The following is a 15,358-nucleotide window of genomic DNA, read 5'->3' as shown; positions in this document are numbered from 1 at the left end:
TATATTGATTTAATTACAGACTTACATATCTTAGCTTTAAACCAATACATGGTAATAAGAAAAAAGGCACAGTCCTATGGACTTTAACCACAAATGGTTATTGCTACATGGATAGTACTTCAAGCATGCAAGCAAAAGTCTGAAGGCAAGGTCCTTGAGTTAGGAATGCAGACATTAACTCCTAAATACTGCTGGTGGTATACTGTTGGAATGTATCTGAAACCAACTGGATATCCTTAGAGTATTTGACGTTAGTTCTTGTTTCACTGTATGGTCACAGAGTATTTGTAAAGCATTACAGAAAGCTTATGAAAAAAAATGTTGTTTCCTGAGGTTTACTGAAAACAAAGCATTGCTGAAGTAGTAATTTGTAACTAGAAGCAAGAACAACTCAGATCCATAGCATCTTACAATGCTACTCATGTTTTAACTACACATTATGAATACTGGTTTGCAAATTCGGGAACCAATCTTGATCAGCCTGGGGATCCTCACCTTCAGTGAGGCCAAGGCTGCTGAGACATTGCAAGACTGGCCCTCAATCCCATGCAGTTAAGTAAAATAGCTACAGGAACTAAAAGAAAATATAACTCGTGCACTACAGCTGTGCAGTATCACAGTAACTTTCAAACCCTTTAGGTTTTATTTCATAAATGTGCAGCATGGCTCTATCCCCTGGGCATTTATGACTGATGTATCTGCATGAAGTTTCTCATGAATGTTGCAAGCTTCTGAACATCTTCCACAGTCACCGCATTATATAAAGAGGCACGGATTCCTCCCACAGATCTGAATTGAAAAGAGGAGGTGAGAAAAAAAATAGAAAGGTTTTATATATCCTCAAAAATACATTAATAACATTCACAGACATTTAAACCTACCCCTTCTCCAAAGGGATAAAATTCACATGTTATGTGAATGAGAAGCAACATTTAATTCTTCAAGACAAGCTTGCAATCTAGAGAAACGCAATGTTTATTAGTCATTTACAGGTCCAATGCTGTAGCCCTCTGACATCAAAAAGCTATCCTCTTTAACCCAACAAACAGCACTGAACATGGGAAGGAACTCTTGCAACCAGGTAGACAAGTCACGTAATGAAATGCTTTATACAATGACAGAATCTGACCTCAAGAGACACCTTCTTTGGCATTTGCACAGAGCCAGATTTATCAAATTCGAGAAGAAAGCAAAATTACAGAGAAAGCTCTGAGCCCCACCACACCTAAGCAGTCGTTGAGCCACCAGCAGTCTCTGATTGCAGTTTCTAGATTGCTGTTTCCAAGTGATGCCAAATCAATATGAGGAACAGCTTGAGGGTGAGACAGGCTGGTAAGTCAATGCACTATGCCTGCTGCTGTGTCACTGCAGTAACAGTTTATTCTGCACAGGAAAGGGATTCATCTGACTCTAATACTTACCGATGCCCTTTCAGAGATATCATGTTAAGTTCTACAGCTTTCTCAAGAAATTTCTTTTCCAGTGCTTCATCACCCTTGATATTGCCAATACGGAAAGGGACATTCATTCTGCTTCGGTTCTTTTTCTCCACTGGACATCTAGAGAAGTTGCAGAATGTAATGATTAACTTATTTTGTGCTAAGTTTACATTTTCAGCTGTATACAATTTTGGAAAGTTAACAATTGCATCTGTTTAGCACTAAAGTTACTCCTCCATAATTGAAAATACCATTACTTTCTGTGGAAAAAAAGCAACCTTCCTTTTTTAACCAAGTATAATAACAGAAACAGTAAATGGAAGGTTTATTAACCCCTCCTGGCATATGCAAAATTGCCCCAGAAGAATGCACAGGAGGCTTGTAAAGAGATCTAATTTTAAAAAAAACATAATAACCCACCATCCCACCCATGACAGTCTCAGTTACATTGCCTAGGGTAAGTGAGGTTCATTACAGCGAACTTTGACTAAATCTCAAACAGTTTCTTCTCTTTATCCTCAAAGACTGACATGCTTACTTTTACTCAGCTAGTCACAAGTGCTACCAGAGTTGAGCTTGACTCAGCTAAACAGAGCTAAAAGTAGTATAAGAATTTCAAGGGAGGACATTAAAGAGATTTCCATTAGTGGTTTCAATCCAACTTCTACATTAGTATTACTCAGAACCATGAACTTCTCAAGTAGAGAAGACATCTCTAGAACAAATCTTGCATTGCATACATGGCCACAACATGTATGAGGTGCATCACAGATCTTTAATGACTTAAAATTCCCTTTAATCAAAAGTAGAAATTCAAGATATATTTAAAGCAGATTTTCTCTTCAATTATTTTGTGAAGGTAAGAACAGGAAATAAAAATTTAATATTCTTCTTTAGTGCTTCTAGTTACAAGAGAGATTTGAAGCCTCTAGATTTATTCTTTCCTAAGGCTGTGATGCAGATTCTTGCAGGGATTCATTAGGAATAAGTTTTCTCATAAACTGCATGTAAATTTCATACCTATTATTCTCCTTGACAAAGAATGAGTATCATTCTTTTTTAGTTCTTCTCTTGCTCCATTGTACAGATGTCTCCATTATGAAGAAGAAAAAAAATCAATCATAATATCTGCCTATGCAAATTTTTTGCTTCAGATGCAATCAGGAAAACACTCTTTAAAAAAGGTCTATGCTTGTAAGTATTCACATAGTTGAACAAGTGTAACTACGCTATGGTTTTTAGAAGATCCAGTTCCTACTAGGCACTCTGATGTAGTGCACAAACTTTGGAAAGCAAACAGCAAATGGCACACAGCACTTTGCAGAAGAAAGCCTCCATTTGCTAAATTGATTGTCACACTGCTTACCCAGTGAAGCCTGCCACAGATTAGGTGGCACATTACAGATGGGAGGCAGCTTCAGATAAGACTTCCTTTTAGTCATGGATACAGTTAAAAAAAATACAGTCTGAACTATATTGCTTAGAAAGACGCATATAGCTCAGTTAGTGAAGCTTGCTTTGCCCTCCCAATTGACTTTTACCATCCTATCTGCACTGAGTTTTTCACTCACAGCCTTATAGACAGCTTGCCAGAAACAGACTTCTATTTGACACAAAATGTTTTTTCAAGGCTTCATTTGCTTACTGAGGTTTATGAAAAACCCTCAGTATTTCAGTAGAGCAGGATCACAATCCTGATCATGACAATGCTAAAGGCAAAGCTGTTCTCATTAACTAAATGGATAAGCATAATGTATTAAATATTATGATGGAACTATATCCCTGCCAATGAAGATTACAGACAGCTTTAATTTAAAATGCAAATTTAATTTGCCTATCCTAACTGACTTGAAAGTTAATTATGTCTAAAAACTGTTTATTTTATACTGAAGGTGAAGGAAAATATTTTGCAGTTTCATAGTCAATTACTAGTTTTTGAGCTTGGCAAGCATTAGAATTATTCCAAATTACAATGTCATCTTTTAACTATACATATTTGAGGTCCTGTGAGCTCAAAAATACCTTGCAACAATATGTAAAATTCAGAGGATTAAGTCTGCTTTGGAAAACCATCAAAAATAGCTGAAAAAAATAATTGTACATAAAGAAAATGTATGACATTTTGACTACATCTAGGTCTGATCTTCCTCTATTTCAGAAAGTGTTTCAGAACTTAGCACAATTAGCTAATAAAAATGCTCTGCTTGACAGAGAAAAGGCAGAGTCTTTGATTACTGAAAGAGCTGGTAGGGAGAATATGATGCAAAAGTGGTCTCTACAACTTCTTACAAGCCACTTTGTTTCAGCATGTATTTCCCCAAGAGATTCAGTAAGCATACAAACCAGAATGCATATCTCGTTTTGGTATACTCTTCTCCTGGGCTCCTGCATTTTGTTATGTTTAGAACACACGTTATTAATATGCTTCACAACTGACCTATACAGGACAACTTGAAATAACTTTCTACTGGAATGAGGCTCATCCTTGGAGAGTTAAGTGAATGGTTTGCACAAATAACTCCTGTAGGATTCTGGGATTCCTCAAAATTTATATATACTGAAAAAGTAACTAAAAATATGCTACAGACTCTTAAAAGCTATGAGTGCGTTTGGCTTTACATCAATATTGAAAGAAAGGGGAAAAGCATAGCTACTTACACATAGAATCCATTAGATTTGTCTATAATATCATAAATCATTCGTGATTTGATTGAATTAAGTTTATCCATAGATGCAGCTCCACCATTATTCTTTATCCATTCAAGTACCAATCCCATTATATAAATACTGCAACAGGAAAGAACATTTTTCAGTCACATTACTTAAATAATTAAAAACAACAGTCCTGTTTAATATTTCCAAAACCTTTCAGCAACAAAATGTTATGCTTGGTTTTAGGGTGCTTAAGATTAACAACTCAGAATGTGGACTATTTTACAAATTATGACAGTTCCAAGCAGGCAATGTTTTTTGGACACAGGTGAAGTATCCCAAAATTCAAATGCTACACAAATCTGCTGGACCAAACTTAATCCTTTGTACCACACACTGACAAGTCCTGCAGGTTTCCCGCAGCCCTGCAGGGGTCCCAAGGACATCCTCAGACATGCAGCATGGACTGCCAGTTCATTGACCATACAACTGCCTGTCAAAGTCCTAGAAAGAGCCAAAGTTAGTACAAAAGTTAGTAGCATCCACTTTGCACAGGTGCTTTAGCAAAGATGCATGGGTGAATCTCAAATGTTATGTACATAAATAATACCAGAAATCTAATCCCATTTTCACAAATGTTAAAAACTAGAATTCCATTGCTGTCTAAAAAGACCTTTTCCCCACATGAACAGTGAAGTCTGGAGAAGCAAACAATGATCTATTACACTTAATTATTCATTACCATTCAAGTTCTAAGTAGAGAGCTGGAATCCTACTGGCATCATGTGGCTTGTGACTATTTCAATGCTAGTTACTAAGTGCAACATAAAAAAATCCCCCAGGCCCTTTGCCTTTGTGCTTTTGCTACAAAACTCAGCTTGTTCAAGTTCAGGCACTTCCCATGACTACAACACTTTACATAATAAACCATTCACAAGTTTTTATGGCATATTTCCAATAAGCTTGCTTTTATTAATCCCTTCATTACAGATTCCAAGGGAGTGGCTCAGAGAACATTGCCCTACAAATTTCCCTAACACAATTCTAGCAGGAGGCTGTTTTAAACTCTGCTGCTTTTAATTTCTCAGGAGATGCCAACATCAAATCTTTGAACACTGCAGAAAAAATGCAGAATAACTGAGGTTACACATGGCCTTTTACACAAAGCACATTATAGCTTTGAGAGTGCAATCTTGTCACATTTACAACAGTGTAAAGGATTTCAGTGAAGTATAGCATAGGCCCTTGCCAATATACAAGGCCACACACACCTCTTGCCCGCACTTCCTTGACTGAAAGTTCTCGGACAAGAAAGGGCTAAAAAAGTCAGCCTTGGAGTCATCCACAAAGCCCAGCCAGCTGAAATATTTTATCCTTCTTTTATGTCAGTCAAAATGTTTCTGGAGCAATTTTAAATGCAAAATAAACCTTGGAGCTTGGAAATTAGATTTTTTATAGCAAGTTCATTGGTAATTTTAGCAAAGCAGATCAGGGTCAAAGAGTCAAGCTCTGTAGTGCCAAATGGCTAAAGCCATTAGCATCACCTTAATTTAATTTAACATCCCTCTGAAGCAGCTTTTGCAAATTCTGTTAGTATTTCCTGGCTATCTGCCAGCAAACCATTAGAGTGCAAAGAAAAGTGCAGAGAAAGAACTAAGCAGCTTTGCCAGTTCCTTACAAAAACTGGAACAGGCATTTAGAACCAAGCCAAACAGATGTGCACCCTGCCAAATTTTCAATCATATTACATTCTGGATTCTGGAGTGTACTCCAATGTGGGTCTGTAGTATGAAGTGAAATCTGGCAAGACAGTGACCAGAAAACAGAAAGACTGTTAGTTCAACTTTCTTTTCAACTCCCTACCTTTTTCTTCCTACTACCCTGTTAATATTACTGAGGGATACTAAGTTACAGCTAAAGCAGCACTTTCTTTTCAGGAATTCTTTACAGTGGATAAAACAAAGCTGCGGAATTTAATTTGGTTTGCTTTTCAAACCAGGGAAGCAACACTGTGTTCAAGTGCTGAGATTAAGTGGAACTTTGGTTTTTCAAACGGAAATAGCTTTGTTATTGGAAATCCAAATGGCTGGATTTAAAACCTGACATGTCCAAGTACACGGTGTCCTAAACAGTATGTGTGACTTGGCAGTCAGGAAAATAATTGATCATGAACTAGAATATTTATCAATCACTGGAAAAAAGACACACATACTGCCTATGTTACAAAGCTACAAACAGAAAGACGACAAAAATCTGGAAACATTGTAAGGTTAATTCTTGTCTTAGACACCAGCCCTAAGGATATCAGGTATATCCAGCCGATAGGGCAGATGTGCTGACAGCGAGAACACATTGTTCCAGCACTACATACTCTACGGTATGCATATTCCTTGAGAAAATTAGTTGTGCATTTTAAAGTCTGGAATAAACACACACCCAGAAGAGTCACTGTAATAGATTAAGATAACTGTATCTATGTCATTGTAACAGTACCCACCACCGTGAGAACCAGCAGATTCAGAGATACAATTTGTATCACTTAAAATTCTGCTGAATTTAAATAAGTGATGGCATTAAGGTAAGCTTTATACACAGGAATCACTGTACTTTATGACTATATAGTGCATTTGATATCTGCTGGACATCATTAGGCAATTTAAGTTTGCCCATTCTGGCATGTACGAAAAAGCTGTGAGAGCCGGGATTAACCATCAACAATATGAGATTGCATTGTCAAATTATCTGAATCAAAAGGAAATCTTATCTTTAAAAGTGGAAATTGATATTTTCAAAGTAATTTAAAAAAAACTTCTGGGGGAAAAAAGGATACTTGTTTTGAGGATTTTAATTTTTAAAATAATAATTTTAGTAGACATCGATATAAAAATGCTCCAGACTAAGAATGGGTAGATACTACTGGCTCAACACCTAAATATTCCAGTAGCAAAGCATCATTTCACTAGCTATCAGAAGCTAGGAGAAAGTAATTTTAAAAGAGCAAGCTGCAGTCTGTTCTGCTTCTTGCATACATGAAATCACCAAGTATATGTCAATTTTATGATCTTGATTGCAAGCAATTATTATGAAGCTAAACCAATTTTATTTTTGAATGCCAAGCCAAATGCTAAGGTAGTAAAGAAACACAGAAAACTGTACTAGAGAATAAAGCAAAGCAATGACTAAAACGCCTTTTAATAAAAAATTATTTTACAGGGATAGGGATCTAGAGTTTCAAACACTGAGAACAACCTCAGGTAGAACTTAAATCAAATCTGTACTGAGTGTTCAAGAAGCAAGATCAAGTGCCAGATTACCTACTTTCAATGTTAGAAGCATCACCACTGAATTAACCAGAGTTGTGTTTATGCAAGTCAGAACTGGATCCTGAAACTTCCACAACAGAACTATGACATACATTTACTTCTAAAAATACCATGTCCTTTATGGCTGAGTCCCACTAGGCAACATCAAAGCCTGCTACAGTCACATGGCTGTACATTTCCCATGTTTCCAGAGGAATCATGTGCAACACTCCAACATATCAATAACTTGAAGTCAAATACTCAACTTCTGAAACTTCTCTCAATAAAAGCAGCAGATGGCAGTGCAGTAGCTTTCTGAATGAGAGATACTAAATAGCAGGATAACTTACCTGTAGCATGGTGGAGTGTTATACAAAGAACCATTCACTGCTTGTGTTTTGTAATCCAGTACTACAGGGCACTCTTTCAGTGCAAATCCCAGCAAGTCCTCACGTACTATTACAACAGTAACTCCAGCGCAGCCAACGTTCTTCTGAGCACCAGCAAAAATCACACCAAACTTTAACAGAAAGAAGAAAAGAAGGACTTGCTATGTGCATTGACTAGTAGATCTTATAACTGGGTCATACAGCAGTATCATTATACAACAGGCATATAACTCAGCTGAACAGCTTGGAGAACATGTTGAAAATTAGCAAGTTGTAGGTCAAAGACGACTTAGGACTCCTAAGTTCTGATTTCAAAGCACACTTACAGCTACAGTTGTTACCCCATGTACATCTATTACCAGAACCACATACCTTCATTCAGCTGAGGAGGATAATCATAACAAAATTCCCAATAATTTGCTAAATATTTATCTAATAGGCACAAATAATTCTCAAGGCAGCCTGTCCCCATTTCACACTAATCCAAGCAAATTTACTAAAAATAAACTCACACACAGATCACAGTATTTTCAACCAATCTGGTATATCACAACAGGCACCATATAAACCCCCTTTGCAAAGAGGCAGATCAGGGTAGGACAAGACAAATGCACTAACAACTGCCCCTTCTTTTTGCTACACGCAAATAAGAAAGGTGAAAAGACACACCTTCACTAGTCAGTAACACTTCCCACTCTTAATACACTTCAAACATGCAAGTACTATGTTCTGCCTCTGTGTTATCTATAAAACAGATACAGTAATTGCAAGGCACAAGAACCTTCAGAAGCTTAAAAGGGGTTACAGATTTTCCATGTAAGAGGCAGGATCAAAAATTCTGATTCACAGCACCCTGCTATAGCCATATACACTATCTACAAACTAATTAAGATTCAGAAGATATCTTTTTCAGTTAGAGCATCAGTGAAGACCACACAGTAGTCAAGTGATCTTGGACAGCTATTACTTACTGAAAAAGGACAGACAGATATTGAAATCTCGAACTTTAAATTTCAACATTTGTATCCACCATCAGATATCAAATTAACAAAATATGATTTCCTTAATTTCACTGCTCAATGTCTCTGGCCATCCAACCAAAGTGCCTAGCTATATGCATTAAAGTTTGAAAATGTTTTCTGCAGCCACTGTGTCCAATACCATACCTTGGAAACATCCACAGGTCTGGACAGGAAGTTTGATGACATATCACAAACCAATACTGCTCCTTTGACATCAGGTACAAAGTCAAACTCCACACCATGAATAGTCTCATTAGCACAGTAATAGACATAAGATGCATCTGGATTAAGATTCCAAGTGCTTGGATCAGGAATGTCTGAAACAGACAAAAAAGAATATCAGGGGTCACTGGAGACAAACAATTTTCCTGGCATTTCCTTAAACACAGGACTTAAGTGCAAACCTGGAATGATTTTGCAGTGTAAGTATTAATTATCTTGCTACCAGGAAAATATAATTTATCTGCAAAGGAAATCCATCAGTGCATTGCCAAAATTCTGCGGTGAGCCATCATTAAGCTTGCAAACACCCATCTGGTTTTCAGCCCTTATTCCTCAAGGGATTTTCATCAGGTTTGCAATCCCAGACTACTAACTACTCCTCTAGAGATCCAAGACAGCATTTCAGAGGAATTCAGGCACTGGGTCCAAGAATCCTCCTGATGCCTTTGGAACCACTGAAGAATCCAAATTCTCACTGGCAAAGTTCTCTAAAGCTGTGTTTCTGTGCATCACCAGAAGCATTTCAGTCTTGCCCAAGCTGAACACAAGGTTACCTACCTACCTCCCATTTAAGCTTTGCAACTGATTTGCAAAACTAAGATTTCGTCTGTCAACAGGAAATACACAGGCATGTCTTGACAGCACAGGACAGGTTTTTCATAGAACAAATGGAGGAGAGAAGAAAGGAAGAACAACCAAAACATGAGGGGAAAGAAAGGCTGCTATTGCCTCCGCCATTATTTACTATCTCTCTCCTTATCTACAGCTGCCAAATGGGGAATACACTGCCCTGGACTGGGAAGTTGTAGGTTCAATTCCTTCCTGTGCCTCAGAGGATATAAACTTACCTTCCAAGTTAGTGCCTCGATCACCAGTTAAGATACTAACTCATATGGGGATATTCTTAGACATTCCTGTTGTCACTCTTCCCAGTTCAAATGCTATGATTTGGACCAGAGGGAAGAAAAGTAAGCATGACTAGCAATAGTAGAAACTAGAACTCAGGTGTCCCTGCTCCAATAATTATTTATATATATCCAGTGACAAATCATACACTTAAAATGTTCTTGAAACAGACTCTCTCAAAAATTCCCAATGCCTCAATTACAGTTAACCATTTTGTTCCTTCTACACTGTGGTCATTCAGATTATGTTAAGCCTAGTAACAAGCTTCAGGAGCAGAAGTTGAAAATGCCGCTTCTATTCCAGAGTCAACTGCCTGTTATGACACATGGGTGGGGAACATAAGTACTTGGGAACCCTTGAAAGAAGCTAACAGAATGCAGGTCTGCCATCTCCTGGGCCACCAAGGTTAAGATCCCAGATATAGTTGCTACATTTCAGAGCAACCTCATTACTGAGCGTACCTGGAACTGAAATACCTGGCAACAACCCTGCAAACAGCATAAGAACTCCTTTAAACAAAAAAAAACCCAAAAAAGACAACGCGGACAATTTACCTACAGATACACACTTGCTTCTTGCCACTTATTTTCTTGGATCTGCTCAGCCTAGTTTCACAATTCGTTTCTGGTGGAGATTGTTAACAGACTGTTAAGCCATCTAACAGATGTCCCAGTGATGAACACCGAGAGATGTGGCAGGCAATCTTTTGAGTGCTGGGCAGTCAGCTCTGTAACTAGTTAACATTCAATAACCCAATAGCTGAGTTGGAGCAATTATTGGAGCAATTTAAAAAGTTAAGCATTCACATGGACTGATGTCATCATCAGCTTACTTGTATAAGTTTCTAGTTTCGGATGAACAATATTCACTTTGGCATACTTCTCCGCTTCTTTAGCTGCTTTTGCTGACCAAGCTCCAGTAACCACATAATCCGCATGCCTTCCCTCCTTTAAACCAACAAGATTAAGTGGGACTGCACTGAACTGCCCAGATCCACCTCCTTGGAGGAAAATAACCTTGTAGTTTTCTGGTATATTTCTGCATGCAAGAAAGAACAATTTATGTTATTCCCAGAAGACACAGAATACATACAACTTGATATTATGCATTTTACAGCAACTGAGGAAGAACACTGTCGTTTTAGAAGACTCTCTGCCAAGAGGTTAGACCATTAACTTACCTCAGCACTGGTCTTGAGTAACGTTTTACTGTAAAAAAACTGCTGAAAACAAGCTTTTTTCCCCCTTGGATAGCATTAAACAAATTCACTCCTAAGTAGCTCTACCATCATAGTACACATGAAAGATATTCCAGTAGAATTAATGCTCACTTGTAATTTTGTCTACGGCTAGCTTCATGGCTTTTCTGTCAAGCTAAGAACTTCACACCCAAGTGTTCACAACAGAATTCAGATTGGAGACCCTTCAATTTGAAAGTGCAATTGTACAGTAAATTGTACATGCAGAGCAAGTGCTATAAGGAGTTGTTCAGTCACAAAACTTACTTGCTTAAATTATTCATAAAAACCCCTCTGTCAATAACTCTGCCTGTGACCAAGAGTCAAGGTTTTATATTAAATGACTACCGTTATTAACTACTGTAAGACATTAACTCTAATACAAAATATATTTCTTTCAAACTTTTAAAAATGTGTCACAGTACAAACAGGGAAAGGGTTCCTGATCAATGACTCTCAAACACATCCATAGAGCCTATGTTAGCAAAATCAGACTGATGAATAATCTACAGATCACCTCTATACTGCTCTAGAGAGCTGATTCCTCTTGTTTCCACTTATTTCTTGAAGAAAGCTGATGCCTTTCATGAATGCTATGAAGGTGGCAAAAATTAAAATTTCAGAAGAAAATCTTGTCAGTGTATAGTAGACACAAAAAGCATCTTAACATAATAAAAACCCTTTGTCGCATTCATATAAATCAGCATCAGTCAAACAGAAGACTAATGTCCTCTCCAAGATTATTACTCTATCATACACAGTATCTAAACAAAACAACCAAACAGGCGCTTTCAAGGAAAGGTCTCCACATTAGTCATTATTGGTGCAACTAGCACAAGCATAAAATAAAAATAACCAGGAAGTAATTCACTTACAGCAATTCACGCAAGAGATTTTCAGCTGTATTTAAAATTTTTGTGAAATCCGAGGTCCGATGGCTCATTTCTTTGGTGGAAAGAAGAAATAACATGAAACAAAATGGTAATAAACAAATGTGATTTTAAAATTATGTTAAGCTTAAAACACTACAGACCCAAAGGGTCTGAAGGTTCCCATTCTCCCATAACTCCTGGGGTTATTTTGCTGAGCCTTACTAAATACCCACACAAGACTTATACCTCCAGTCTTGTCCATGTCCAGCCAAATCCAGTGCATTCACATTTGGCATCCACATGACCTTATCAGCCCCATGAACAACTACACTTGTGTGAAAAACATACTCCCTAGAAAGATGTAAGTTTTCCTCACTCTAAGAATCTTCTCTGCTACTAATGCTGTAGCACATATAGAGTAAGGTACAGGGGTTTGTTTTGTTCTTTTATTTTTAACAAGATTTCTTCATGCGGTCAACCTAATTAAAATTTAAGGACACTTAACACTAATTCCTTTTATTAAATTCATATTCTTTCTTCCACCTGTATAAGCATACATGAATTCCAAGCCTGCAGAGACTGCTGCACATTCTACTTTTAGCAACCAGACAGTCTCACAAGACTAGTAAAATTATGACCATCTTTTTGCATAGAATTTTTGTGCAGCTGGGGCTGGAAAGCTAGTCAGCTATCCATATGGCACAGAAGACACCTCCTCCTTCTGACAGGACAGCACTACCTTCCTAATGAGAAGAATGCTACACATCAAATATACCTCAAGTGTTTTGACACATAGTATATAAGCCATTATATATGGTATCTATATATACATGCACATGTACTGTATGTGTATATGTATAGTATGTGTCTTTTATAGATATACGTAAAAATCTTTTTTCTGTATTGGCCATAAACAGACACATATACACACACATCTCTACCCAAAGATCCAAAAGTTTTACATATGATTAATTATATTTTTTTTCTCTAGTCCTTTGTTTTGGATCACTAAACATCTGGCTATGTATTACTTTATGGTCTCCTGATGAATGGTAGAAAAGTGGTATGAAAAAGTATTCTCAGGACATAAGTGTTACGAGACTAAGGTATTCGAAAAAGAAAAAGAAGCTGAAATGCCAAGATGAGAAACTCTTTCTTGGTTAAACATCTACATTCTCAAAAATACAGAACTTTTAAAGCCTTACCAAGAACACTTATACCAAGTCCTTTGTAGTCCACCAACTCTTTCTGTGCTTCTAATAATACCTAACAAAAGAAAAAAATCCACAAACAAATTAAGGGAATCTTCCACTATCTAGAGTCACTGATGCATTATGCATATGCCAGCTGCTCCATATTGCAATAAACTAACATTTGTCAAGCGAGATTGATAGAAGTATAGGCACCAATATAATTTTATCTAGTAAGTGAAGACTTTTCATAAGATAGCGTAATTATATCATATGCTTGCTGTGGAAACCATGTTTTAAGTTATTATTTCAACAGTCACATTTCCAGATCTCAATGATTTCTAGGAGCTCCCAACCTTTTACAGAATGCTTAATGTGTACTCTTTCTAATCAGGCATCTTAAAACCCCATCCTCACCCCTCCACCTGTGCAAATAGGACAACCAAGGTGTTGAGGAAAACAAAGCAACAAATCAGCTTGGGGAGCTAGATACCTCAAACTGACCCAACTGGACAAGGCGTGGTTTCAGAATTATGTCCTGCACTTTTTGAGGACAAGCCTTCTCTACACTACTGAAAGTTAAGAAATGAAGCAGAATTTTGAGACAACCAAAAAACACAGGTCACTCCTAGGAGCCCTAGCCAGGTAGTCTGCTGCTTCAGCCTTCCATTTTTCTTTCTTCTCCCATCTCTTTAATATCAAAAAAGTAGAATTGGATTCTAACCATAGGATCTGCAGCTTCCAACTTCAGTAAGTTCTTGTGTGAGAGACAGAACATTTTTAGTTATTTCTAAAGGAAGCAGGAGGGGAGGGAGCCCCTGTAGAAAAGCCACCAAAACAAATACTGTATGCATGCACCCCAGGATCTGCCAAGAAACCACATGCTCTGGACAATTGGAGGAATAAGAAATCTACCTTGCTGACAGGGCATCTCCATGGCCTGTCAACTATAACAGCTGGTCACACAAAGGTCAACCAGAAACAACTGTGCTGCTTTCAATGCTAGAGATTATGACGTTTTAACCCCTATGTTTCACAAGCAAACTTACCCCTGTCAAGGGAGAAGAAAAACAGTCAAAGGGGACACACAGACTATTTGAAAGTGCTTGTTAAACTGCTTGATAAAATCCAATTCTGTTAGTAACATTCTTTGTATTACAATCTACACATGCCTTACAAGAAACATTTACGATACACCTTATAATAGCCATGAAGAGCTCTATCCACCTTCTTGCTTCAGTAAGTCCAAGAGCTTCACATGCAGCATCAGCCAAAATCAAAGTGAAACAACTGAGGTGATACAGTAGTCCATTTAAGAGTACTGCATGTTCAAGAGAGGGAAACATTAATAATACACAGTTCAGCTATGCTCTCCTCAAACCCTAAACCCGGTTCTCAGTACTGTGTTGGAGAGCTGGATACTGCAGCAGTTCTAAAAAGAGCCCCTTTCTGAGCCAATGGATCAAGACAGAACAACAGTTTTCTTTGCAGCATGATCTACAAAGGACAGGAGAAAAAAACATCAAATTTGTTTACCTAAGAAAATCTGTTAAAGAAATAACACAGAAAATGATGAAGAAAACTATGAAGGAAATACAAAAAGAACAGAAAACTTCCACAATACATATCTCATCATTTGAAAGTCAGATGCATACAATTTGGCAGAAACCACTCCCTCTCCATACATAACTGGATAATCTATGGCAGCTGGTGCAACTTTACAGGGGGTTGCATCTACATTACACTCGTTACCACCTTTGAAATAAAGGCTTCTCAGGGAATTACCATGTTATTTGCCAGCTGACAAATCACATACTCAACACAGCTACCCTTGTGCATCTGAGGACTTACTTTCCATCCCAAAAACTGATATAGCCCTGGACGAACGACCACAAGATCAGATGCAGGAAAAAAACTCCAGGAGAGTGATCCCATAGGCACACTATGGTGCGCTTCCAAAAAAACCGAACTTACCAGGACATTTAACTGGGTGGGGAGGGGGAGAAGAAATGAGGTTTCGCTGCTGTGCGGGTATTTCATCTCATTACTGTTTACTCGAGCTCCCCAGCCCTCGCTCTGCAGCCCCCGCGGAGCCGGGCTGGGCGGCACAACGCGCCGCGACACCCA

At 37.9% G+C, this 15,358-nt stretch overlaps 1 protein-coding gene across 1 annotated transcript; it reads right to left on the bottom strand.

Moving 5' to 3' along the window:
* Positions 1 to 278: 278 nt before the first annotated feature.
* Positions 279 to 14,442, bottom strand: PSAT1 (phosphoserine aminotransferase 1). The gene is made up of 9 exons (XM_010076722.1): positions 14,404 to 14,442; positions 13,247 to 13,307; positions 12,045 to 12,114; positions 10,765 to 10,970; positions 8,949 to 9,121; positions 7,744 to 7,913; positions 4,098 to 4,226; positions 1,422 to 1,559; positions 279 to 789 (listed from the first exon to the last, which is right to left on the bottom strand). Exons 1-9 carry the CDS (start codon positions 14,440 to 14,442, stop codon positions 684 to 686), a joined length of 1,092 nt encoding a protein of 363 aa, XP_010075024.1. The 3' UTR covers positions 279 to 683.
* Between the last annotated feature and the right edge of the window lie 916 nt (positions 14,443 to 15,358).

The sequence above is a fragment of the Pterocles gutturalis genome, unplaced genomic scaffold (genome assembly GCF_000699245.1).
Source record: "Pterocles gutturalis isolate BGI_N339 unplaced genomic scaffold, ASM69924v1 scaffold283, whole genome shotgun sequence".
NCBI lineage: Eukaryota > Metazoa > Chordata > Aves > Pterocliformes > Pteroclidae > Pterocles > Pterocles gutturalis.
This window is presented reverse-complemented; position numbering and strand designations above follow the sequence as displayed.

Coding starts and splice junctions, on each gene's coding strand:
- PSAT1 (XM_010076722.1), bottom strand. CDS start 14,442: ATGGCTATTATAAGGTGTATCGTAAATGTTTCTTGTAAG. Junction 10,971..12,044: donor AATCTCTTGCGTGAATTGCT/GTAAGTGAATTA, acceptor TCTTGCATGCAG/AAATATACCAGAAAACTACA. Junction 9,122..10,764: donor GAAACTAGAAACTTATACAA/GTAAGCTGATGA, acceptor TGTCTGTTTCAG/ACATTCCTGATCCAAGCACT.